The following is a 24,505-nucleotide window of genomic DNA, read 5'->3' on the forward strand; positions in this document are numbered from 1 at the left end:
TCCTGACCAGAATACCAAATTTCATGTTGGTGAGACTAAATAAGTAAGACCAACTTATCTTTCCTTTAGCAACATAGAGAAAGAGGGACAGAAACAACCTATTTTGTTAAAATAAACTTTTCTGTGTTATTTATCTTTCTCGTTCTAAATTTATAACCATTGCAACAGCCTCTGGGCATGAGGACAGGGAGTGAAATACAGTAACAGATCGGCTGAAATCAGATCAGAGCTTGACTTGCCCTCCAGCCTGGGGGCCTCACCACATTAGGCAGGAACCCCAGGGCACAGATGAGCCTGCGTAGCTTAATTCTGTTTTTAGTCTTTGGTTTGGTGACTATACAGGGCAATGGTGATGCAGCCTTCTGAAAAGCCAAGTGCCCCACAATGCAGTGAGACAATGACGTGTGTCCAATGCCCACACAGGCGTAGCCTGCCCTACTGGGACTCAGTTTCAGCCTAGGCTTGGGCCACTGTCATCACTAACCCTTCCAGTCCCCTCTGTGGGCCCTTAGTTTCCTGGTCCTGTACATCCCTTGGAAACTTTTGGACTTGGTATCATCTCCATGTTTTTCCTTAAATATATAAATCAATTAATAGAATTATAAATTTTAGTTTTTCAGTATATATGTGTATTATCACCAATTTAATACCAAGGGCTGTGTTCTTTGGGAATACAGCTATGAGAGAGGTATATCTGCCGCACACTGCAGCCTCCAGTCTAGAGGTAAACAGCCAGCAACGTGCACATGTGGCTGACCTGGGAAGACCCAACATAGCCCACATCCTGTGAGAAAGACCTTGGACACATGGCCTCAGCCTTTCCTACCTTTTCCAGGTAGCTGGGACTTTCTCCACAGATGTGATAGCTGTACTGTGTCGAATCTTCTAATGAACACAGTATGATGCCATAGCAGAATAATGAAGGCTCCATGGTGTTTCAGGGGGACCCACACTCTGAGGATGGAGCCAGGATGCCCTCTGCTAAGCAAGAGCCTTCCCTCCATCTCAGATACACCTTAAAGTGGCCTGCTGACCCATTTCTCCATTTAGTGGGGATTTTCTTGAATCCATTTGGCTTGTTTTGCTGTTCTCATTTACCATTCTATTTTTTCAAGATTTTTAGTTAAAACAGGAACAGAACATTTTTTGAGTTGCAGTAAAGTTCACATATCAAACTTAGAAGCTTGTTTGGTACATCTTAAACACTGTATGACTGTATAGTCAGCTCTGTAGCACCGGCTACATAATGAAAAAGAGGGTTATTGATTCCACAGTCTTGGAGGTTCACAGTCCATATGATATAGCCTCTGTGAAGAGACCCACTGCTTGGCTTTGTCACCCACCAGCTAGCAACTGTAAGGGCACCTTTGAGAACAAGTAAGAGGATGCATCTCAAATCAGGGAAGGAAAGAGTGGGAAAGGCCCAAGTTGCTTCTTTTATTTCAAGTCCCTTTTGATAACTCACAAGGTACATGAGAACTACATCATGGCCCCCTACCTTGAGGCCCACACCCACGCAGTCACAACCTCTACCCAAGTTGCCATCCTAGACACTAAGCCTTTCACTGCACAGAACCCTTACGGACACCAAAGTCACAGCAGCATCTATCACCTTTGATTCCTAAACATTTTCATCCTAAAATGAAAGCCAGATGTAGAGATGGCTCAGCATGCTTGCTGTCCTTGCAGAGAACCAGAGTTCCCTTCCTAGCACCTACATCTGGTGGCTCACAGCTGTTCTAAAGGTTGTACATATCATACATTATTTTACCATTTCACTGTCTGATGGATGAGTAATAGCCCATGACGTTTGGAGGCTTTGGAGCTAAGTGCTTGGTTGGTTCTGCCTTCTGTTGGCTAACGTGAGTGGTGTTGCTACGTGGGGCGGACCTGCTCCTAATATACAAGAAACCATGTCCTCTCTTCTGTTTGGAAACCCTCAGAGCCCCCTCGCCCCTTCTTCTTTTTCCTTTCTTCCTACAGTGAACTTCACTTCACTGTTTCTCTTTTTGTCAGAAGCAACAGCTCTGCATGCTCCTTGAAGAATCAAACAATACATATAAATAAAGAAAATAGTAGTCACCTAGAGTCCAGAAACCGTCTGTGTCTGTGTGTACATTCACTGGAATCATATCATCTATATTTTATGGTGGATACATTCCTATTGGCATGCTGCACATCTGTCTTTTACCCTGAAACCCAGGCCAGCATGCCCTGTGTACACTGTCAGCAGTCAGAGAAGACTTTGGTTTGAGCTCTGAACTTGTCACTTCACAGTTGTGTCATCCTCAGCAGTCATTAACCTGTATCTCTATTTATTTTCTCTAAAATGAAGACAGTGCTTATGTATTTCTCAGGCAGAGGTGTGTGTGTGTGTGTGTGTGTGTGTGTGTGTGTGGTGTAGCTATGTGTGCAATGCATGCATGTGAGTATACAGGTGCACCCTCATGCAGACACCAAAGCAGGACACCAGGTGTTTTCTTCTGCTGTTGCCCTAGTTTGTTGCCGTAAGAGGACTCTCAGTGAGTACAGAAATCACTGTTTCAGATAGACTGGCTGGACAGTAAGATCTTGGGATTCTCCTTTCTCTACCACACAGTGTTAAAGTTACAGGTACACACAGCCATGTCTGGCTTTTTATGTGGTTTCTGGGCAGTCGAACCTAGATCCTCCTTGGAAAGCAAGTGCCGCTACCCACTGAGCCATTTCCTCAGATAGTTGTTAATTTCATGAATGAAGGCCAGTGTGCAGAGTTCATTAAACAACAGCTGAATACTTACGTGTTGCAGACTCTCTCACTGCATACAGGAACTGCTAGGGACAGGGCAGTGACAAAGTCTGTGAGAGGCAAGAGAAACAAACTTGTTGCCTGGCTATAAAGCTCACATAGAAACATAAAGATGATGAACTTAGAGAAGACAGCAGAGCAAAGCTATGTGTTCCTGGCTAGGAATAGGCCAGATCTAGACGAGGGCTTTGGCTGTGCTGGTTAGAGGTAATGAGGCACTGATATCTGACTGGGATCATCAAGGCTTGATGGGGATTAAATACAGTAGGCCTTCTTACTGGCAGTTTTGCCCTGCAGTTTCAGTTTTCTGTAGTCAACCTTGATCTAAAAATATTAAATGGAAAAATTTTAAAATAAACAGTTCAGAGGTTTGGTTGCTTGCCATTCTGAATAGCTTTATGAAATCTTGTTCCATCCTCCTCTAAAAGGAGAAGGCAAAGAGGGCCAAGGGCGCCTCATCCCTCTGCCTGCTTGTTAGCTAGTAGCCATCTCATGTATCAGATCGACTGTCAGGTATGACAGTGCTCTCTGTTCAGTACTAACTCCCACACTTCACGGCAACACTGTAGGGCATATAGAAGGAGACAGTTATGTAGGGTTTGGTGTTGGGCCTCTCTAATGGGTCTAGTCACATGTCCTGACTGATCTCTGATCTGGCCATGCGTGCCTCAGAAACACTGTGGCATCTTTCTATGTGTGTGCGAGGCCTTTTGTGCCCATAGGGTACCACTGCACCAGGCTATTTGTCCTTGAGCCTTCCCTCCTTCTCCTGTCCTCAACCAGCCTCATGTCCACAGAGCAGGTTTCCTTCCCTCTGGCTCCTTTCTTTGGCCAATCTCAGCCCACAGGCAGCAGGAAAAGAAAAGGAAGTGTCCCTGCTGTGTGTGCCAGCACATTCCTCTCCTGTCACTGGCACCCTCAGGCAGCAGGTGTGTTATGAAGGCATGGTAGAGACCCAGTCTTTGAAAATTCAATAGCAGGGCAAGGGACATTGTTCTCTCTGTGCCACATCCTTTCCCAATGCTTATTCAAGATGAAGGGCCACTCTCTGAGCTCAGCATTAGTTTGCCTTGGCATGTGCCCACATCAACATTTCTTTTCTCCGGTGCCCTGTTTACCCTACTCATGGGCATGAAGAAAGAAGCCTGAGGTTTCTCGTGCATGGCCTTTCTCTGACAAATGATATGAGCACAGTGTTTCCCATCACTCCAGGGCTGAGTTTTCGTGGTTTTTTTAAGGACTAATTGTGAGCCCCACTGAAAAGTTTGTGTAGGAAGGAACACTTTTTTCTTCCCCTTCAATTTAAACAGCAGCCCTCGTTGGCATGACAACCCCTCTATTAAAAGTAAGGCCAGGAGCCCTGCTTCCTCTGTTTTTCAGAATGAACCCAAGCTGCTAAGGAGGTTTGTTTCTCAAGTCAGACTATTACAATTCCATTTGCAGAGAATATTATAGGGTCTTTTTGGAGATGCTGTGTGCTCCCCCTACATACACATGGCAGCTTTAACAACAGAAGGGATATTTTTATCTTTCCATTGAACTCATATTCATTTGTTTATGGTAAATCTGTAGAGCTGTGGGTAGCGTGGCTAATGATTGTACCGAAGGGGCATCTGTACCTCCCAGTCCAAGCACTTCTCTCATCAGGAGGCACTGTGAAAATCCTGCTCACCTCTAGCCCTGCAGAGGGTCATCATCAGCTAGGATGCCTCACCTCACTGAGCATCTTACCTTGCCCTAGGTACCACAGTGGCAGTGATGTGTGAGGGTGCCAGAGCAGAGGCTGCAGAGACATAAGTCCGTCGTCCCCAGACTGTTACCCAGGCTGTAAGCGGTGTTTATTTAGGAAGCTGTAGGAGAGATGGAGCGTGCTGGGGCAGAGCTGCTAGTTGGATCTCAGCTCTGGGCCAGCATTCTGAACCAGCCTGGTAGAACCATTAATGCTAGTTCTTCATGATGGCCTCCCCTAAAGACTGTCAGCCTCTGGTGCAGTCGCTGGGTTCTCTGTCTCCACATTATGGAAGCCTTCTTTGTGAAGCACACCTTTCCTCTCTTCAGTGACGAGCAGAAGCAGTTGAAACCCTTATGTGGTACAGCCAGGGAAACACTTTTCCACGTGTTCACTCACTGCCTTGTGTCTTATTTACATTTTTTCTTTAAAAAAAATTAATATGCTGCCTTGATCTTTGAAAAATACAGTTTATAAATATTTAATGACATTCATACTGTTGTACAACTGTCATCATTATTCCAAACGTTCCCCTACCTCAAATAGAACTGTACATAGTTAGCAGTAGTTCCCTATCTCCTACACACACACACACACACACACACACACACACACACACACACACCACCCTGGCAACTCTAATCTTTCTTCCTGTGAATTTGTCTATTTCAGGTACCTGGTATAAAGTCATGTGGCACATGCCTGACTGCCTGACTGAGCTAATGTTTTTAAGATTCAGCCTTGTTATGATAGTAGATCTGACAGCATGTTATCAGGGCTACATCCCTTTTTGTCAAATAATGTTCCACTGTACATATCTGTCACATTGTGTTTATCCACTCATTTATGGATGGATGGATGAATTGTCTTCACCCTAAGCTATGGTGAATATGCCATGAGCACTACTACCACAGCCTAACCTTTGGCATAAAACAGATGATGTAATCCATACCCCTTTATGCTTGGCTTGTTCACTTAGCTAGTCTTTGTAAGTCAGCCTTGTTGTAATAGCGTCTCCGACAGTGTAAGAACAGAACTCCAGCATTCCTGAGTTCCTCTTCTTAGTTCTCTAGAGGTGGAGCTGGTAAGTCACATGGAAATTCTTGTTGAATGTTTTGAGGAACTGCTAGTGTTTCCCACAGTAGCCGTCCCATTTCACACCCTCTCCCGTTCTCCTTTGCTGCTTTACTCCATTACAGCCACCCTGCAGGTCCTGAGTGGTATTTCACTGTGGGTCTGACTTGCATTTTCCTAATCTACAGAGCATCTTTCCACATCCTTGGTTAATTTGTATGTCTTCTCTGAAAAGATGATTATTCAAGACCTGTACCCTTTTTTAAATTGTTAATTTTGAATTGTTATAGTTTTTATTTAAATACATAAGAAACTCTTATCAGTTATATAGTTCACAGGTCTTTCTCTATTCTGTATGTTTTCTCTTTACTTTTTTAATTATTCCATTTAATGTAAAGAAGTTTTGATTCTAACTAAACCCAGTATGTTTTCTTCTGTTGCTTATTCCCTTGGTGTCTTTCTGAGGAGCCACTGATTCAATGACAAATTCAAAAGCATGGCAGTGAACCCCTAAGTCTTCTCCTAATTGGGTTTTGGGTTGTCTCCTGTACTTGGAGCTGATGGGCCTCTCTGGGTGAGCTCTGTATATATGTGATATATGTCTTAGTTTGTCTTTCTGTTGCTGGAATAAAATACATTAACAAAAGCAGCTAACAGGAGATGGGGTTTTCATAGTCGCGACTTTACAGAAGCAGGAGCTTGAGGGCGATGGAGTAATGCAGAGGCCAGGGAAATGGCTCAGCATTTAAAATGCTTGCTGAGTAAACATAAGGGTCAGAGTTCAGATCCCCAGAAATCTACATAAGTGCCAGGTGGGTGTGGCCGCCCGCCTATACTTTCAGCTTTGGAAGGTGAAGGTGAGATTCCCAGAGTAAGCTGGCTAGCAAGACTAGTTATATTGGTGAGTCCTAGTATAGATGATTCCCAACCTCAGGCCTCTATATGTGTGTACACCCACATACATTCACCTATGCATATATTAACCATACACACACACACACACGGTGGAAAATTTTAAAAACAAAAACAAATGAATGTTTCCTCATGTCTGTTATCTGGAGTTTGTAATATGTCCAACTGGTTCCCAAAGGCCAGAGCAGCCCCTCTCATCCCACTCAGCCTACGGTAGCAGCATACACGGCCTCTTGCACAGGCTTAGCCAAGCTTCAGTCTACACCTGTAGTTTTCCATGGCAGATGTCCCATGGCCCTGCATCTCCAGTATTCTCAGGTCTCCAGTGCAGGTTGGGCTTCACCTCCACAAGTTCACACAGAGGCCTCTCAGGGCCTTTACATAGGGATAACAGCCCCCCCAACCCACAGCAGCTCTTCTATGACCCCCCTCAATCTTGCATCTTTTGTTTCTTCAAAACCACTGTCATGTGATTGCATTTCCCAGTTCTCCTGCAGGTTCAAGATGTTGCCCCTGATGTAAGGTGTTGCCCTCAGAATACTTTTCCTTGTGTCCCAGTGCAGTGAAAGAGCTTTCTCTGTGATGGTGCTGATCTCTCTAGCAGTTATATCACTGGTCTGAATACCATACTGCCTGTTTCTCTGCCCAACAAATCAGTCCGTTGGCATTAAGCTCAACACTCAGGTTCTCAGGACATGGTCAGATTGAAATTAGATACCTAGCCAAAGTACTATACAAATGGCCCCTAGCCCAGTTCCCAGTAGAGTGCCTGTTATCCTCTGAAATCTCATGATCTAGGCCTCCCTCTACTGTCTGGATTTCTCTCAACATTCTTGTCTTTCCAAGCTCTTACCAGAATGTTTCAATAAGCTTTGCTTCCATCCTAATGCTTTGTACCCTAATGTATCAAAAGCTGCCACTTTCCAGCCACAAAACAATTCAGAGGCCTAAAGGCCACATGCATGGTCAGGTCTTTCACAGCAAAGTACTTTCAATACCAATTCCTGGTTTTGGTTGGTTGGTTGGTTGGTTGGTTGGTTGGTTGGTTGATTGGTTGGTTTTTCGGTTGCTGTTATAAAATACCTGACAAAAGCAATTCAAGGGAGAAAAGATCTATATGGCTTATAATTACAGGTTCTAGTCCATCAAACAGGGAAATCACAGCAGCAGGAGCCTGGGAGAACTCGCCACATCATATCCACAGTAGAGATCAGAGAGCAATGCAGTAATGTTTGCATGCTAGTACTCATCTCCCTTTCTCTAATACAGTCCATGACCTGAAAGCTCAGGGAATGATGCCACCCAGGTGGGGCTTCCCTTCTCAATTAATACAATCAAGGTAACCCCTCACAGACAGTCTCAGAGGCCCTTCTTTCAGGTGATTCTGGGTTTGTCAAGTTGACAATCAATTGACAAACATCACAAAGGCTATGTGTGGAGATCACATAACCCAACACTAATTGTTGAAGAGGTTGTTCTTTTCCTTGTTGAGTAGACTCACCACTCTTGCAAAAGCCATACTGGCCATGTCTGTGGTCTTTAGTTTATTCCACAGGTCTCTATGTAATAAGTATCAAGTCAGCCTGGGTCCTCCAGCTGTGGTTTAGTCACCTCGGCTTCAGTCTTGTCAGTTGCTGTCGTCTCTAGAGTCTTCAGAGTTTGCTGCTCTCCTTCTGCTCCTTTCTTTCCTTTCTGTGGCTCTCCTAAAAATATAGCAGATAGAACAGACCTGGCTCTCTTTGTCCTTGTTCCTCACTTAAGCTTTTGCTGCACATTTACTTTGTATACAGTGTGCCACTGTCCTTGTGCCACCTCTGGCTCCTCACTCCCCTCTGAAGCCCTTGCATCCATACGCAAGGTGAAGCTGCATCATTGTCTACAGGTTAGAACCTGGTGTCCCAAGCCAGGTCAGAGAGGCTAATCACAAAGATCAAACGGGGAAAGGCAGCTGAGGAGGAGGAGACAGAGGAAAGGAACTGAGTTTAGTGCTTTCTGTAAGGCCAGCAGAGAACAGGTACATTGGCAATGTGGCAGAGGCTGTCGGAGTCAGAACCAGGGCTCCTACACTGTGCACACTTAGTCAAGCTGATCAGCGCTGAGAAGGTTGACTGCCAGAGAATGACACCTGGGACCATTGAACATAACCCACTTTCAGCCAGGTATGGTCGCTCAGGAACCAGAGATAAGCAGATCTCTAAATCTGAGGCCAGCCTGGTCTACAGAGCTAGTTGCAGGATAGCCAGGGTTATACAGAGAAACCCTGTCTCCAGCACACATCCTTCACCCCATCCCACCCACCCACCCCCAAAAAAAAGCAAAGAAAAAAAACATTTTCTATTCTCACTGTGGCCAGAAGAAATAATATCTTTTAATTTAAGCATTTTTCCAAAGCAATAAGACTTGGAGATCCTCACTGGAGTAGCCACACTGTTTGAAAGCAAAAGGAGAAATAGGGAGGGGTGGGGCAAGGATACAGAGGATCCTGTATTTTATTTCTAAAATAAAGAGGAGGAAACTTGAGCAAGCTTTGTCGTTGTATGTGTTTCCCCACAGATGAGGAGGGAGGCTTTGTTTGTTGTTTGAGTCCTGAGAGCATGACTGTTAGAAGCTTTTTCCTGAACCCATTCTTCTCTGAAGCAGATTGCGCAAACTCCATTTTAATTTGTACTTTCAGTTTAATTAAATTAGAAATAATAGCATCATGAGACCTGGATTCTGATTTCAGCTCGACACTATGTGACCCTAGGCAGATCTTGTTGGCTCTCTGAATCTTAGTCCATATTAGTGAAGTAAGGGTAGAGTCCGGTCGTCTTGATCTCCACACACCCTATGATTAGAGTATTCTGTATGTACAAAACAGTGGTCGCAAATGGCTAAATAGCTTAAGTTTTCATTGCTAAACGAAGCAACATGTTAGTCATCTACCTTGTTAATTTTAATGTGTTATTACACAACTATAAAGAATTACACTAATCACATTTAATAACATACTCAATAAATAATACAAGAAAGACGGTCTTCCTAGGTGAAGGGCCCTGAGGGTCTCTGCAGTGAAAACTGTCCAGGAAAAGGAAAGAGCTCAGGCTGATACTGTTCTCTTAGCGAGATGCCTCAGCTTCGGGCATCGAGCCAAGTATACAAGGTACCTGATTATTTATTTCTGCCCTTTCTCCCCATGGGTTTTGGATGCTGAGTCTTGTTCTTGAATTCCCAGAATAGGCCCTGGCTTCTCCCTGCCTGTGGTATTGTGCAGCTGTCACTGCCACACACCCAGTTGATGTGATTGAGCTTTATATACAAGGAAGGTAATTGCTAAATCCCTTTCTCATGCCAGAAAGAGCAACCCGTTCCCGGAACCCTTCAAATATGGCTTCCCATGAAAAGCCAAAGTAAGAGAAATGCAAAGCCCTTATTCCAGCAGGAAATAAGTTTGCAAGTGACAAACTGACTACTACCAATATGATGAAGCCCTTTAGCCTCCAAGGGATATACTGCTACATATCCATGGCATCTGGCAAGTGTCGCTTGGGCCTCAAGGATGTCAGAGTACCTGTACTTCCTGGAAAGACAGCATACTGCTGCTAAATTCTTCTTCTCTTCTAGTGATGGAGATGATCCAGAGGTGTCCATAATACAGTATCTCTGAGCCACATTCCCTGACCCCCAGGCTCATCACCTTCCTGTGACACCACAAGTAAGAAGGAGCCAGATTTCCACTCAGGCTCCTATCACTCTCCCAGTCCCAGGAACCCTCTCCTACTTCAGATCAGAAACCACAGATCACTGCCACGTCGTGTCACAAGAACAGCCACAGCAGCTGTCAGTGGTTGCAGGGTTGCAGTGCTCGCTCTGCCAGACACTTTTGGGTGCATGTCCATGCAGCTTCTGTCCCACTGGTAGCTCTGTGGCTGGAGAGGGGAGTTGCTTAGCCTGAGCCATCTGTCCTCAGAGCTAGCGTCTTCTCTCCTGCCATGCTGGGTCTGTGCTCCAACAGCTTCTCATCAGTGTCCCTCCCTTCCACTCCTGTACTCTTGCACCTGCTGCCTTCTGAGAAGTCTCTTGCATCAGGACTTCGCTTTCACTAGAAATGCTGCTAAATATGAGTGTTCTTTATTGTATCTCATTGGCATACGTCCTCACCAACCTCCTTACAAACATTAAAACTGACCATTTTTACTGTGTCACATATAGATATGTTTGCAGTTTCTTAAAAGTGTTCATCAGACAAGTGGGGTGAGCATCCCCCTCCCCAGGTAGGAAGATTATGGGTATCAAGTCTCCAGTCACAACATAAGTCTAATGGAGCTTTGGGCAACCTGGGTTCTTAGAGGTGTATTTCTGGATGTTTCTGAAAACATAAAGGAGGACTTGCTAGATATTCCAACACTGGGCATGGATGGCATCAGGAATTTAGAGCATCTGGTGCTGTTTTGGCATGTTCAGAGTTGGAACTGTGTAGCAAAAATGCCAAGAGCTCACAGGAAGATAGGACTATCAGCTGTGACACAGAACACACACGCCTGTGATCTAAAGGGAGCTTAGTTTATCATTGTTGGTTTGCATATTCATTCTCATTCTCTGTCTCTCTCTCTGTCTCTCTCTCTGTCTGTCTCTCTCTGTCTCTCTGTCTGTCTCTCTCTCTCTCTCTCTGTCTCTCTCTCTCTGTCTCTCTCTGTCTCTCTGTCTCTCTCTCTCTCTCTGTCTCTCTCTCTCTCTCACCATCCCAGCTTTTGGGGGGGAGAGGGGCTCTGGTGCCCAAGGAGACCAAAAGAGGTCTCCTTGGAACTCTTGGAACAGAGCCCATGGAACTGGAGTTAGAGATGGTTGTGAGCTGCCGTGCAGGTTGCTGGGGATCAAATCTGGAAGAGCAGCCTTAGTGTCTTAACTTCCAAGCCGTCTTTCCAGCTGCTCTCACTGCTTTCTGAGACAGAGTCTCATTATGTACATTATGTATGTTTGCTGGCCTCCCACCTCAGCCTCCAAGTACTGAGATTACAGGCATGTACCAGCACACTTGGCTGAAGCTCTGAGGGTGTGTGTGTGTGTGTGTGTGTGTGTGTGTGTGTGTGTGTGTGTATTTAGAGCCTAGCCTTTCTGACTCTCTTTATGGTTCCACAATGGCTTATCATGGGATAGGGGTTGCTATAATCTCGAGAGAGATTCGAGCTAGAAGAATGTGAAAGACATTGTAGAGAGAATGCATAGTTTGCCCCCATCTTTGTCAAGCTGAGTGCTTTTTAAAGATAGGCTGGAAATGGTCCATTTGGCTGGCTGTCATGGAATCAGTGAAGTTTCCTGAAAATTCTGCAAACTGTAAAGGTCTCAGTCCTGAATAGCTTCAGGGATCCGTCCCACAGAGGCTTGGGGAACAGACACCTCATTAGCTGAAAGAGTACTGCTGGAGCCTGAACTGCATAGGGATCATGAGCCCCGCCCCCTGCTTAGTAGACAGTGCTGGACACAGCAAGGGTGACATGACTGTCACTGGCGTCTCGGGCCATTCACTGCTGCCATGATTATGAGCTTAGACGCTGGAACCAGGCTGCTGGATTCACAGTTGACTTTATCATCAGCTCACTGAGATGCCATGTGTCACTTAAATCTATGTGCTTCAGCCTCCTGCCTCTTCAAGGAGCATGGTAATTGCACCTTCCTGTGCTTTGTAGGGTTGTAAGTATGATCAAAGGGGGCAATGCTCAAAATAGTGCCTAGCTGCACAGTAAGTGCTACCAAGAGATTGCTGCACAAGTAAGCAAGTATACATGCTAGCCCAGTTTGTGGTGTGCAGGGGCCTCAGATGGACTTCGTTTCTAAAATGAAGATGGTAGTGACTACTTACTATAAATCGGAATTTGGGGTAAGATGACAGGTATTACATAATCCGTGCAGGTGGAGAGTATCTGTCTTGCTCTTTGCTTTATGGTGTTGCTTTTGACTTTGTCTTTAGTCTGCTCTGAACAGAGTTTTATGAAACACTGAAGTAAAATTTAATTGAAAACATTTTCTTTATGAGTAAGTAGTCATAGTATTGTTTGATGTAAAGTTTCTTTTTCTCATGCTAACCTATGATGTTAGCCTGTCTTTCCTCCTTTGTCCTCCCACTTTCTGATCAGGGTCTCATTTTATAGTCCTGGCTGGCCTGGAGTTTATTATATAGGCCAGGCTGGCCTCTATCTCACAGAGATTCACCTGCCTCTGACACATGAGTGCTGGGATTAAAGTCGCGTGCCACCATGCCTGCTCACCCCTCCTTGTTGAAGATTGTTCTAGTTGTCAGCACAAGGAAATGAGGACATGGTGAGGGTGCCTGTCTGCATCCTCCAGCCTTGGCTCTCCAGAGCCTTTCTTCGCTCCTCACCTGCCCTTTACCTCTGGCCCTAAGGCCTGCTTTTCTCCAGTATGCTACAGAGAGTCCTTGAAGAGCCAAGTGCTCGTTAGCTCCAGCACCTGCTTGGTTTGTTTCCAGCCTATTGCTCCCTTCCTGGGCCCCTTTGTGAGTGGGACATGCTTCCATAGCCTCCCCCAGGGTCTCCACTCAGTTTCCTTTCTCAGTGCTTCTCTTTCCTTCCCCTTCAAGAGAAATGTTGCCCATCATCCTCCTGTAGCTTGCCCTTTCTGGCTCTAACTTGGACATATTTGTGAGTTTCGAAGCTCCTGGAACATTCCATCCTCTATCCTCCTTTGTGGTCTCTACCTCACCTGCCTCTGGTGGCCCTCTTATATCTCTGAGGTGATTATGTCATTCTTCTGCAGGGACCTGGCTACCTAAGAGGGCTTTGTGAACTGTGTGCCACAGCAGGCTGGCCACCACTGGAGGAGCCAGGAAGCATGAGCATGCCTTTCCCTAGAGCTGGCTGGGGTAGGAGAGGGAAGGCAGTTCAGTAACACAGTTACAGCAGCAGGAGACCTCAGGGGACAGAAGAGAAAAAGTAACTTAGAAAAGCAGCTGCCACCTCAAAGATGACATGGTTCCAGCCCTACCTCATATGGATCTGTTTGTCCAAATAGGATTCACTGGGCTTTTGGTGGACACACTGAAGTGCAGTCCCACGCCTCTTCCTCCTCTCCATAGGTTCTTTCTCACCAGCATGGCTCAGTGGTTGTTCTTGTAAATGCCACTCCTGAAAACTATGGCCACTTCCCACAGAGCTCCTTTTTCCTGCCCATAGATACTTGTCAGTTTGGGCCTTGTGTTTGGAGTGCTACTGTGCTAGCCTCTATCTCTTCCCAGAACAAAACTCCTCTTATGTCTGAGTCAGCTTTTGCACCACACTCAGCATGGTGAGAGAACGTCTCAGAAGGTAGAAAGTTCTAGACACTCAAGGTTAATGGAGTTGGCAGAATTAAATATTGTGGATGCAGACTCACTCAGGTCTGCTTGTAGCAGTTCTCGGTGTATAAGCACTGGGTTTTTTTTTTTTTTTTTTTTTTTTTTTTTTTCTTTCCAACCAGTGCTTAGAAAGAGCCATGAAGTTTGCCTTTGAGGAGTTCCACCTCTGGTACCAATTTGCTCTGTCGCTGATGGCTGCTGGAAAGGTAAGTCTCTTCATGCTTGCCACGCTCTCAAGATTCATGCTGTTGAATCTCATGAAGGATGCACCTTACCTCATGAAAGGCTAAGACACCATTTCAAACTGTCCTATGGCCTTTTCATAATGGACCACCTCATGTATTTAGGGTCTACGGTGGACATAGGACTAAGATGAGGAATTCTCAATTTGCCTTTTTAAAAAAACCTATTATGACTCACTCATGTGAAATGTACATGGTTAAACTTAAGTCTTAAACTCCTTTTGAGAGTATAAGCATATCCCAGGAGGGTGTGCATTGGTAGGGGGTTGGGTTGAGTGGGGGCGAGTCTTTGGGTTCTTTCCAACAGTCTGTAGCTATAAAAACAGCAGAGGATACTAGCCAAAAGCATGGCTTACTGCTGCTATTTGGTAGAAGCCTGGGGTGCTTTCATAGCTGAGTGACAGAGGACATGTCACTTAGTGCCTCAGTTTCCTTTTTAGTAAAATGGAGTGGTGTGCCTACTTCAAGAGTTACCAGACATGCATGCAGAAACATGCACAAATATTTAGGATGTCAGCCCTGCCATATGCACACTTGATAAAGGTACAACCATTAGTAAGTCTGGTATTCAGTGAATTGTGAAGTCTCACATAGAATACTATTTGTGCTGAGCTCAGAAATATAGTTTAGTATGCTTTTAATTAGATGTTTGTTTTTTATAACAGTGTAAGCTACTGAGGTCTATTTTTTTCTTGTTGTTGCAATGGCTACAGAAGCAGAGAGTGAGTTAGGCAGGTGGGGGGAGGGCACAGGGGTGCATCTTAACTTGCTCTTGATAACAGTTCACTCCCTGTCGTGCTGAGCCTGGGCTCTGGCTCTCACAGACCCTGGCTCCTCTGAGAAGGCTAGAATGTTTCCTTCTGTCAGACTTTGTGAGTTTTACACAATTGCTCTGTCCCTGTACAGTCTGCCCGTGCTGTGAAGGTGCTGAAGGAATGCATCCGGCTAAAGCCTGATGACGCCACCATCCCGCTCCTGGCAGCCAAGCTTTGTGTGGGTTCCCTTCACTGGGTAAGTGGGGAGCCTCTCCTTCCTCCACAGGGGCTCCAGCCTAGGACACACTTCCTCCATGCTCCCATGTCCAGCTGCACCCGCCCTATCGTGATTTCCAGCATGCTTCAGGTTTTCTTTTTAACAGAAATGTGCTTGAAATGTAGCGACAAGAGGCTAGATTGGATTCTTGCTCCGAGAGATACAGCTCACTGTGTGGGACATGTAGGACTGAGAAGGTCCCGAAGCTGTCTAGTCACCTTTGACTTAAAAGTCTGCTCTCTGCCTCACCATATTTATAACATAGCTTCCCTCGTGCGTCTTCCTCCACAGGCACCCTTCAGATCAGCTTCCTCAGACTTGCGTGTGGCAGTAGTCTAATTTATCACTGAGGTTATTAGACTACTAATAAATCTAATAAATCTAATTTATGCTGAGGTTCTAGAACCTCGGCAGATACAGCATCAGAAAACAGAAGGCTGATCAGCTTGCTGAGCTGGGGGCATACATGACTGTCTCCTACAGTGGAGTTTTTCTTTGATTCAACTTCATATACAGTTAGGTTTGTAGATGAAGAGTAATTTGCCCCAAGGCCCAAGACTCCCTGCTAACTCGGGGTTTCTTCCCTCATAGCCTTGCTGCCTGATTTTCCCATGTGTTCTCACCTAACAGGAGAAAAGCAAGCCTTGTAAAGAAAGTGAACCATTGTTTGATTCCCCTTGAAGCAAGTAGGTATAGGCTCACAGCCATGCTGTGGTATGATGAGTTTCTGTGGATTAACAGTTTGGGGCTGTGAGCAGAGGGGACAGTGCCGTGGGCCTGGAAGGGAACATCAGCCTGTACCTTGTTTTGAAACACAGTGGCTGCTGCCCTCCTCCCAGTGGTGGCTTTATTTATTACTGTGACAAACAGGTCCCTTAACACCCAGACAAGCCTTCGTTAGAGATGGGGGTAATCTTTTCTGTATGTCATTTCTTACCATTTTATTATTCACATTTCAAAGGCCTCAGCAACAAGACTATAGTGAACTCCCGTCCACTCCATCCAGCTCAGTCCCACCATTGCCACGCTTGTAAAGAAACCAATCTCTTTCCTTTTCTAGTGAGTTGTGAAGAGGTCTCATTGAGAGTGCACTTTACAGGTACATATTTCCCACAGGAATCTGCTAGTGCAAGGCCCATGTGTTGTGCTCTACAAAATAGGTCGAGTTGTGAAATTTTTTACAGCTTGTGGCAAAGAGAACTCAAGTCTAAATGCATTCTTTATGCCATGAATAAAGGGAAAGGCCCAAACACAAGATATTTCAAGAACTGTTTTCTTTTTAAACATACTTCATTTGACCTCTGACCCCTGAGTCCATCCCATTGTAGAACCAAGGAGTGAACAATGATGATGGAAAAAAAAGAAGCCCAGCAAATATGAAAGCAGCTTTGGAAGGGAAGGCAAATAACAGAAAGGGAACATTCAAAGAAAGATAACTAGGCATCCCGTGGACTGTTGAAAGGTTATCAGTAAAGAAAAGAGAATTAATTGCCAGGGTAAAGTCGGAAGGTTTGGAAGTTATTTTCAAAGCAAACCATCAGAAACCCACTTTTAACAGCAGGTGCTTATGGGAAGTGATGTTACGAGTTTGACAGGTTGTTTAAACTTATCTTTCAGTTGGAAGAGGCTGAGACGTTTGCCAAAACTGTTGTTGATGTGGGAGAGAAAACGTCAGAATTCAAGGCCAAAGGCTACCTAGCTCTGGGGCTCACTTACAGTCTGCAAGCCACTGATGGTGAGAGAAGCCCCCCTCTTCCCCCAGAGCCCAAGACCTGAAGTGTCTCGTAGTCTCCTCTGTCTGAGGGTACAGAAGCCAGGCCATCCTGGGATCCTGGCCTGTGGGCCCCAATGCTCCTATCTTCTTTGTCTCAGTGGTGATGGAGAATGTTAAAGCCCTGAGTGGTGGTCATAGGTACTTGGGGCTAGTGCTGCCCAGGTTCCTAGCCAACAGGTGCTAGGAATCTATCTTGAGAGTAAGAAGAACAAGGCCTCAAGACAGTCCACACAACTACACTCCCACCTGGCCCTAGCTCTGCACCCGGCCAGCTCCTAAGAAAAAGGATGGGTATTGGGTCTTAGGTACAGTAGTATAGAAAACTTTAGGCCAAACCTTACAGGGACCAACCCTTCGCTGGCCAGGGACTGTGCACCTCTTCACTCATGCATTTTAACTCACAAGTGTTTACACATACAGTGTAGCTAACCTGTGGCTCTTGAGTGTGATGATTTACATATTTTAGATATGCTAAGGTTTTGGTTGATGGATTTTTAACTTTAAGATAAATCTTAATAACTTTAAAATAAACCTTAATTATGTTTTACATACTTAGTAAACTTTTGCAGAAAGTATGTTGATGTTATTGTCTGACTAATTTTTTTTTAACATTTTATAAAATATAACATGAATACAAAAAAAACCCTTAAAGACAAATATATATAGCTTAATGACGAGAACAAGGCAAAGTGCTCTAAAGAGCCACCCAGAGCGAGAGGCAAGATGTCGCCAGCCTCCCAGAGGGCCCCCCCACTGCCTGTCAGTCACAGCACGACAGAATACTACTGTGACTCCTACAGATTAGCCCAAATCTTTCTCTTCTCTACCCTAAAATACTGCATGTTTGGCATGTCGGTTGCTTTTCAGTACTAGATTTCTGGCTACTTTTCCATGCACATACGATGTATTGGCCATACTCAGCATGTCTTCAAATATTAACTTTCAGGACGAGGTCTGAGTGCCATAGACTTACCCAGAGTCTACCTTTTAACAGCTTTTAGAACCAGTGCACCCTGCTGAGCCTCTTACAGCATTGAAAGTTCTGTTGGGTCAAGAAGAGGTTCTCTATAGATCCATTGAGGTTCTGAGTAGCCCTATGGGCAGCCTCCCACTGTTAACTTTTTGGCTGGCAGGAGCTGCCCCTGTGCAGCCATTAGATCAGGGTCTCCTGCAGTGCCGCTGCAGACACATGGTTCAGGACTCTTCCTTACCCCAGTAAAAAGTGCCCTTTTCGTTCTTAGGCGGACTGTAAGGGAGCCATTTTTCTTGTTTTACACAGGGAAGTAAAACACAGCCAGGAGGCCTCACTCCTGTGAACTGATATTCTTACATCCATGTTGGGTTTTGGCAGCTCCATCTTTTATGTTGACATCAAGGTCTTAGAATCCTGGCCATTAGCCAGCATGAATTAAACCAGCATCAAGCCAGAGTCCTTGGCCCAAAGTCATAGCTGCCCAGTACCAAAGACTCTCTGACAGCCATTCATCCCTTCACGGTGCTGGAGCTCTGACTGAACCCATCCTGGCAGAGATGGTTCTACATGTCTACCTGGGAAACCAATGTGTTCTTCCTGGAGTTGCAAATGGTCTAATCTCCCAGCCCACCCCACCCCACCAGCATACATACTCTAGGTTTCCTGTTTAACAGAAATGTGCCTGAAAGTAGTGATAACGATAGATCGGATTCATGCTCAGAGCGATACAGCTTGCCGTGTGTGACGCAGGACTGAGAAGGCCCCAAAGCTCACACTGTTTCCTTGAAGTTATTCCACAGTGATGTCCACTGGTCATAGACAGGGCCTTAGGGATGGGACTGGGCTCCCTGTCCTAACAGTGCCTACTGCAGTAGGCACTCATAGCATGGCTTTTGTAGTGGGTTTAGTATTGTCACACCCCACCCCAACTTCTCCTGACACCTACTAACAGAGCCCTTTTCTCAGCTTCTTTGCGAGGGATGCAGGAGGTCCTGCAGAGGAAGGCACTTCTTGCATTTCAGAGGTGAGTGGGAGTTCATCTTTTCACTTGCTGTATGTAGTGACAACCGAGCCTGATGAGCATGAGAAGCAGAGTATTTTTAAAGATTATGTAAACAGTGTTTTGCCTCCGGGAGGATGTCGTCTTGAGCAGCAAACACGGAACAGCAAAGCTAGAAGCAGGGTATCACCCGATGTCCTGTTTGGCTACACTTTTAATCTGTTTATTCATTTGGGTACTTTTTATTCATTCCTGATAAAGTGATTTCAGCTCAAGAAAGATAGACACTTTGTCTAGGGAGATCGTTCCTTTATTAAAGACATTTGTCATCATCTTGAAAAGAGGTCCTTTTTTTTCTGGCTTTTTGTGCACGTCAAGCTGCAGGCTTTTACATTAAAAGCTGAAGAAGCTAGAGATTTGACAGTCTCTAAAACAGCATCTTAGCAGCCATCTCAAACTCTCTACAATACCCGGCACTTGTCTCTGTCCTTGTGCCTTTCCTGAGCACAGAACAATGCATTATCATTATCAACGCTGAGTGTCCCATGTTCCTGGATATACCTGGGCAGTCAGGCCCAGGAATAATGCCATCAGAGTACGGGGATGAGGTACGGGAGGGAAAGGAGTCACCGTGGACGTGGGTGGACCCAGTATAGAGCCAGGATCTACTGACACTGTACTTGGTTTACTTGTACTTGGTTTTTACTCGTTGCAGGAATAATAAATCATCCATATTAAATTGGTCCCTGAAAACACAGCCTTATGAGGTGAAATGTAGAATTGGAATTGATCCTGTTTTAAATACATCGAGTTACATTGATTTCTTAAAACCACGTTACTTAGTTACTTCTTTGAAACCCTCATGAGCCTTCCTTGTACCAGCTGCTCCGTTAGATCATTTCCTCAGAGTTGCGTAGTATAGGTCTGTCCTGTCGTCATGTGCCTTTTCATGCAGTCATTATTGCTTGGTTTTGATACTTGAAAGTGCCTGTGCCTCATTCTTTCTGTTTCCAAGCAGGCCTGTCTGTTTCTCCTTTACTTTGCCACTCCTATTCTAGATTAGTGACAAGAAGCCCCAGTCTACATCTGCACAGACCCCTGTCTCTGGGCTCAGCTTTTGTTATTTGTATTTCTCAGCCCAGAGCATGAAAGCATTCCCATTTCAGATGATTCCAGGTTTTACTTTCTCCAGTTCTCATTTGTCAAACCCACACATGGATGCTTCAGAAGTGGCCACCACATCTGTTTCATTTTCCTTAAATCAGCACATCTTACTGGTTCTCTAAAAACAGCCGCAGTAGTGGTCTGCCTGGGGCGGCCTGTGTGACTGAGGGTTATGTAACAGCTGTTCTGTCAGCCTGTATTCTTTTCTGTTCCTTTTCTACTGAGATTTGAATTCAAAGAGATTTAACCTGTTTGTTCATACGGCAACTAAGGAGCAGTAAACCCTCCTCAGCTAACTGAGTACATTGCAGAAGGCTAACCCAAGCAACTGTCTGTGCGAAGTGCAGAATGCTCTTCAAATGCGCACAGTGATTTTGATTCAAGTAGACATTGGCTTTTTTAAAGAACAGACTTTAAGTTAATAAGAAAGATTGTGTTAAACGCAAATAGATCATTTAAAACCACTTGGGTGAGAAGTATTTTTCTACTATGCATTTTATGTAAGTTTCCCCCAAATTTTATATTGTTATTTTGTTTCTGACTCTGTTATTTGTTTTGTTTGAAAAAAAAAAGTGGTACATTTAAAAGAGGGGTAGGGTTGCAGATATAGCCTGTGGGAATGAAGTCTTAATCATAACTAGAGCCAGGATTTGGAAAGAGTTGTTCTCTGAGGCACTCAAAGGGGCAATGTCTGAATATATCAAAGTGGTGAAGCTATATCCAGATATTGAGATATCAGCTGTTCTTACCCATAACCTTGTCACCTCAGCCAGTTCATCCATGTTGAACAAAAGTATGGTGAAGAAAATGCCATTGTGTGCCGTGTTGCAAGCTGTTGCTTCACTGAACTTTCTCATCGTATTGAGAAAAGCAGTCCCTAAGATGGTGACAGCAAGTGTCATGGGTATACTAGTAAACACTGCTCCTGGGGGAAGTAGTGACATCACATCATCTGTGTTTGCCATTCAGGGTGGCATGGGATATGCAGCCTCACTTTACTGTGGCTCCTTCCCCTAGCGTGTGTGTGTGTGTGTGTGTGTGTGTGTGTGTGTGTGTGTGTATGGTTAATATACGCATAGGTGAATGTATGTTGGTGTACACATATATAGAGTGTGTGTTTATGACGTGTAAAGGATGTAGATTGGGGCTGAGCTGTTCCTAGAATGTAGGACTTTCAGTGAAAACCACCTGGACAAGCTTAAGGTGTGTAACTAGTGAAAGCGCTCTAATTGAACCCTATGTGCATTCATGAGTTCTGTGTCCATTGTAATCAGAAATGAAGAGGACTTGGAGAGAAATTAGCCAACTAGAGCAGCGGGGTGATGGTAGAAAGACCAAGTCTTGGCATCACACATCCCTCCACGCCATTTCTGCTTCTGTCTCCTTTTCTGGGTGTCCTTAGGTAAGGTGCTTATAATAGACACGCCATAAACGACAGCCATCATCGTCGTAAGCTCTGTGCTTTATAAGCCAGAATCAACAGTGATCAGCATTGCCTCTATTCTCCCCTCAGCTCCAGACCCTGTCGGACCCAGAATTTAGGAGTCCACTGGATGTGCTGAGGTCTAGCTAGGTGGTCTGAGTCATCCATGTTCCAACAGCAGCCCAGGATGCCTGTCTGGGCGCTATGATCACCCATTACACTGTGATGATCATTTGGGGTTTCTCTTTGTGAGGTAGGGAAGTACTTACTCTTCAGATGATATACTACAAGTACTACATGATATAGGGGACAGATAATGGGCAGAAGTGCATAGGTCAATGTTAGGTGCACTAGTAGATGGATGAAAGGGAGGGTCGATAAGCAAGTGGGTTGATGGATGGACAGATGGATGGATGGACGGACAGACGGATGGGTGGATGTGTAAAAGGGAGAGTAGGTAGATGGTGAAGTAGGTAGAAGAGTGTGGATGGGTAGGAAGATGGGTAGGCTGGTGGGAGGATGGATGGATATATGGGTAGCCTCTCTTTCATGGGAGAGGAACTGAGTTAGTTAAGGTATAGGCACTTTGCCAATAGAAGCACAGTGAGCATCTTATGATGGAATTTTTAGTTGTCTGAATTTCCTTTAGCAACCTGGTCAGTGCTCCTACATAAGGATGGATTGTAGAGCTGCTAAGCCCATGGAGGCCGGCAGTTACATGGGCATTGAGCAGGTTAGCAGTAAGCATATAAAGGCCCTTGTCCCAGGAAACTTAGCTGCTCGAGCTGTCCCACACAACTGCACAAGGCACATGGCACCTGCAGGGAGCAAACTCCTACTTACTTTTTCTTGTTTTGTTTGTCATTTCCCACCTACCCCCTTTCTTTTGCTAAAATAGTCAACTTAATTCATTTTGCAAACAAGGCGCTTAAACTATGTGTGTTTTCAGGTACACTTCATTAGAAATCAGCAGTCGCATTTTTGTTATTAGCCTCACTGGAAATTCTTTAGACGTTACCATAAGGCGCCCTGGAAACACCAAAATTCCCAGCACTGCTGGTTTGGTTTTTTTACAGGCCTGTGGTTAGTGATTCATAATCCTTTGTTGAGACCAGGGTGGGGCCTTTGGGACTAACTAAAAAAAAAAAAAATTCACACTCTAAATTCACCAGATCAGCTGCCAGCTTCTCACTTCATTGGCAATGGACAGAAGCAATGATTTAACTTAATTTGTGGAAAAATACAAACTGGGCTGAGAAAAATTATAGTTCTGATAAATTATTTTTGATGGCTGTAGAAACTTGGCTTTATTATTTTTGAAAGAAGATGAGATAAAATAGTCATTTTCATTGGATAATTGAGATAGGCAGAAACCATGACATGTTCACCTCCCTTATCAACACCAAAGAAAAACCTTTTCATGTGTAAATGCATGGAGAGCCAGTGCTTGTAAGTCATGCCAGCTAGAATGCAGTAATGGATTCGCAGCCTCCATCTCCTAAACCCAGGGCAGAAACGTCCAGAGGCTGTGGCTTGGAGCTGGGCTGCTAGTAAGGATTCCCCAGGAGTGAGTTTGCTTTGCTCAATATTAACAAAAGGAGCCGCTGGGCTCAGTGGGTAAAATGCTCACTGTGCAAGCATGTGGTCCTGAGTTTGAGTCCTAGCATCCACATAAAAGCTGGGTATGATGATGTGGGTCTAATTCCAGTGTTGAGGAAGTGGAGAAAGGGGGATACCTGTGGCTCACTGGCCTGTCAATCTTAGGAGGGAGGGAGGAAGTGGGGGGGAAGAACAATCAAACAAGTACTTCTTTCCTCCAGATGCACACACACAGGCAAGCTTACCTGCACACACTTGTGTATACACACCTCCAGAAGCACACACACAGGCAAGCTTACCTGCACACACTTGTGTATACACACCTCCAAAAGCACACACACAGGCAAGCTTACCTATACACACAAATAATAACAACACTTTTGTACATAAATTAAGAGGTTTAGACAAGGGCAGACCCCAGCCCTGCACATACAGCGCTTGCCCAAACAGAGCCCAGTCATGGATTTCGCATGTTTTCTGGATTGTACTGTTAAAAGTCTTTTTTTCTTTTCTCATGGAAGACCAACAGTTAATTAAAAGGCCTTGTGTCTGTAGAAAAGTTTGCAGGTTGGCCTCAGACGACTCTGCAGTGCTTTAGCTTTCTGTTTTATCCTGATTTGCTTTCTCTTGGTAGAAGTGCCTCCTGTGATCACCGAATGTTGTCAAAGCAGGGATGCTTGTTTGCTATCCGGGACCCACAGTTTGTAATTAGTCTGTCCCATGGTCCCTTTTACCTAAGTAAGTTTGGTTTTTTTCTTTCTACCAGTCTGTTAAACACAGAAGTAGGTCCTATAAACTATCACATTCTGAAATACTTCTGATGAAATACAATTAACTTCCACATAAAAGCCAAAAAAAGATCCTTGCAGTCTGTTGCAAAGAGGCGAGACAGCCTCTTTGCATCCCACTGCAAGGCCAGCTAATGCTGCCAAGCCTAATGTCCTACCATACTCTCACACAACACAGTTATAGGAACACATAGTAAACTGCATGGGACTTAGTAGCGTTCTCAGAATGAATGGGTGTCTTTCTCTTCTCCTGGTTCACAAAAACCCAAACCTCATTTTATAAGCAAAGCTGGTTTTTGATTTTCATATAGTTTTCCTAAAATCTAGAAATTTGGATGAAGTAGCGTTAAGGTCACACCAAACTTAGCCAAAGTAGCCAAGAGTTTACCCTGAAAAGGGGTGAATACTTTTTCAGTTGATTTTACCTGCACACTTGATTTTACCATGAGCCGGGGGGCTTCCTCTGTTCAGCGAAGGGGATGCATCTGTTGGAGAAGCCAGACCTTGGGGCCTGTGGATTCCTTGTCTCTAGGCTCCTCCATAGTCTGGGAACCTCCATGGCCATTTTAGGTGCTGGACAAAAGCCAAAAATACATTCTGTATGTATGGTGGTCAGAATGTGTAACATTTCACTGGTGTGGGGAAAGGGTTAAGGAAGTGATACCCAGTTCAGATGA

General features: G+C 44.8%; 1 protein-coding gene across 11 annotated transcripts in view; it reads left to right on the plus strand.

Moving 5' to 3' along the window:
- Ttc7b (tetratricopeptide repeat domain 7B) overlaps positions 1–24,505 on the plus strand; it is a 219,320-nt gene that overhangs the window by 118,539 nt on the left and 76,276 nt on the right. For all 11 annotated transcript variants that reach the window (XM_076921409.1, XM_076921413.1, XM_076921419.1 and 8 more), the window contains 4 exons: positions 13,956–14,039; positions 14,982–15,086; positions 16,725–16,842; positions 18,821–18,878. In XM_076921409.1, the coding sequence (XP_076777524.1) occupies positions 13,956–14,039; positions 14,982–15,086; positions 16,725–16,842; positions 18,821–18,878 (365 nt within the window). The remainder of the gene's footprint in view (positions 1–13,955; positions 14,040–14,981; positions 15,087–16,724; positions 16,843–18,820; positions 18,879–24,505) is intronic.

Source organism: Arvicanthis niloticus, chromosome 23 (genome assembly GCF_011762505.2).
Source record: "Arvicanthis niloticus isolate mArvNil1 chromosome 23, mArvNil1.pat.X, whole genome shotgun sequence".
Classification (NCBI taxonomy): Eukaryota; Metazoa; Chordata; class Mammalia; order Rodentia; family Muridae; genus Arvicanthis; species Arvicanthis niloticus.